At 40.3% G+C, this 2,500-nt stretch overlaps 1 protein-coding gene across 1 annotated transcript in view; it reads right to left on the reverse strand.

Moving 5' to 3' along the window:
- LOC143020853 (zinc-regulated GTPase metalloprotein activator 1-like) overlaps positions 1-2,500 on the reverse strand; it is a 106,701-nt gene that overhangs the window by 17,318 nt on the left and 86,883 nt on the right. The window contains exon 7 of the mRNA XM_076177695.1: positions 1,044-1,090. Coding sequence (XP_076033810.1) covers positions 1,044-1,090 — 47 coding nt within the window. The remainder of the gene's footprint in view (positions 1-1,043; positions 1,091-2,500) is intronic.

The raw sequence follows: 2,500 nt of genomic DNA on the forward strand, positions 1-2,500 counted from the left end.
TGTGTGTGTGTGTGTGTATGTGTGTGTATTCACCTCGGATCTGCTGCAGTCTCTGTCGAGACAGCCAGACACCACCCTACGGCAGTAAGCTCAGAGCTCATTATTTGCCGATCTCTGGGTGTGTGTGTGTGTGTGTGTGTGTGTGTGCGCGCACGTGTGCAGTGCATCTAAACTCAAGAACTAACAAAGTCCATGGAGAACAGAAAACACAAGATGGTTACAAATCACCTATCACCTATTATATATTGCGTGTGTGTATACACACACACACACACGTCACTGTTAATATTAATTTATGCATTTCTGTTTCAGTTATTTCCAAACTACCAACTACATTAAACAAAAGAGAAATATACTCTAATTAATAATAGGCTGGCCACATTCACTCCTGCTTCGTTCCCCTTATTTCAACCAATACATAAAAAAATATATGAAATATATGAGGCAATCTATCTTGCTTCAAAACATCAAATACACTATACTGTTACTCGTCTTTATTTTGACCATTATCTGATCAAATCATATATCTTGAAGCGTAATGAACCAACTGAGAAAAATCTTATTCTCAGTCTAAAGAGTACAGAGCAAAATTCAGAAGAAATTCATACGATTACGTCTACACAGTGATTTCCATTGATCTATTTATTCATTTATTTTGTTCATTCATATATTCATTTACTTATCTATTTATTCATTAATTTTATGGTTATGACACTTTAAAAAAAATATATATATATTCTAAGCCCGAAAGTTAGTGGTTGGTCCAGCGAGATCAATAATGAAGTATCTCCTTAGCAACAAGCACAGCAACTACGATCCAAGTACTTCTAAATATTTTTTTTTCAAGAAAACATACTAGTACAGTGATATCAGCCAAACCTTGTCGAATAAAATAAAAATTAATTGAAATAAAAAAAAATATTAAAAGAACATGAAAAACGAAACAAGTCAAACAAAAAGAAAAAATATAAATAAAGAGAAAGCGAAGATTAATCGTTCTGAAGAGAGAAACAAAAGCCCATCAATACTTGGAAAGACCTTACCTTATGGCTTCGTTGATAACTCCGTCGGGCTTCTTCTCCTCGATGTTCTGTCGAAAGAAGAGAGACGACGACCGGTCAGTCCACACTTGACTCCTCTGCCCGTCACTTACAAATCTAATTCGAGTACAATCGGATGAACACATCCGTCCAGCGGGTATAATTAGCTTTTCTTTTAAAACAATTATTTCATTATCGGCGCACGGACATTCTCTCCGCAGGATAAGACGTCTCGCAAACTTGTTTCATCTTGACAGAGTGACAACGTAAATGCTTCTTCTTCCTATCTCTTAAATCAGCAAATTTGTACGTCTTCTATATAATGTGCAGACACCAAACGAGTCAATATGCACATATGTGTGTACATACAATGTGGTGCGGACATACACGATGAGTGAAGGACAAGAAGTAATAGGAACAGATCAGAGGTGGAAGGGAGGACGCTGACGCACCGACCCAGCAGAACTTGGACACAGCATATTGGCAGGGAAGAGGGAGGGAGGGAGGGAGGGAGAGAGATTGAGAGAGGGAGAGATTGAGAGAGAGGGAGAGAGAGAGAGGAGAGAGAGAAGGGGGATAAATTTTCAATTAAAAAAGCCCTATGCAGATAAACGAAACAGTACAACGATCCAAGAAAGAGAGCCTTTTTACCGTGTGCTTCTGGAAACAAAGTATCTCAATTTCTCGTTAGCGAAAACCAGCACTTCTTTCCTTGGGTGACAATATCGCGTCATAGATATGTTATGATGGAAGAAAAATATTTAAGAAGGGAAACTGAACTTAGAATATATATATATATATATATATATATATATATATATATATATATATATATATATATATATATATATATATATATATAATATTCCCAGTGGAGATGAGTCTCCAATCCACAAGACGTCCCATGAGAGTTCGGTAAAATTGGCAATCATGGGTGGCATTTGTATTAACCAATAATATTACCTGCATAGCTCCACTTTAGTGTTCGTGATATATGTTGCCCCCTGAGACAGGTGCCACAGGTGCCACAGGTGCCACGTGTCAGATCCCAAAGCCACAAGCCGACGTGTCACTTCACACACAAATGTAAGACCTTTGTCTGAGAATACCGAACATAAAACGAGATCCCACGAGTGATACCTTCCGCTATGTTGGTTTCATTAGTCTTAAGCATTGGGATCGCGCTCTTTGGTCCCCGATTTAACAAGAACAACAACTTCACGTTTGACACTTGAAATGAGAGCTCCTCCTTCTTCTCCTCCTCTTCCTTCTCCTCCTCCTCCTTGACCCGTGAGGCCATGCGCCTTCGAGTTAGGTCGTTACCTTCGACCCGGTTCTTGGCCAGCGCGGCGGTGGCGGCGCCGCGGCCGTCTCCCGCGCGGAGTCCAGCGAGGCCTCCTTTTCGATCCCGCTCGCCGGCGCCGGCCCGACATCCGATCCATCTCCATCTCGCTTTGCAT

This window comes from Oratosquilla oratoria, chromosome 41 (genome assembly GCF_046742065.1).
Source record: "Oratosquilla oratoria isolate Oo_2021 chromosome 41, ASM4674206v1, whole genome shotgun sequence".
In the NCBI taxonomy this organism is placed as follows: Eukaryota; Metazoa; Arthropoda; class Malacostraca; order Stomatopoda; family Squillidae; genus Oratosquilla; species Oratosquilla oratoria.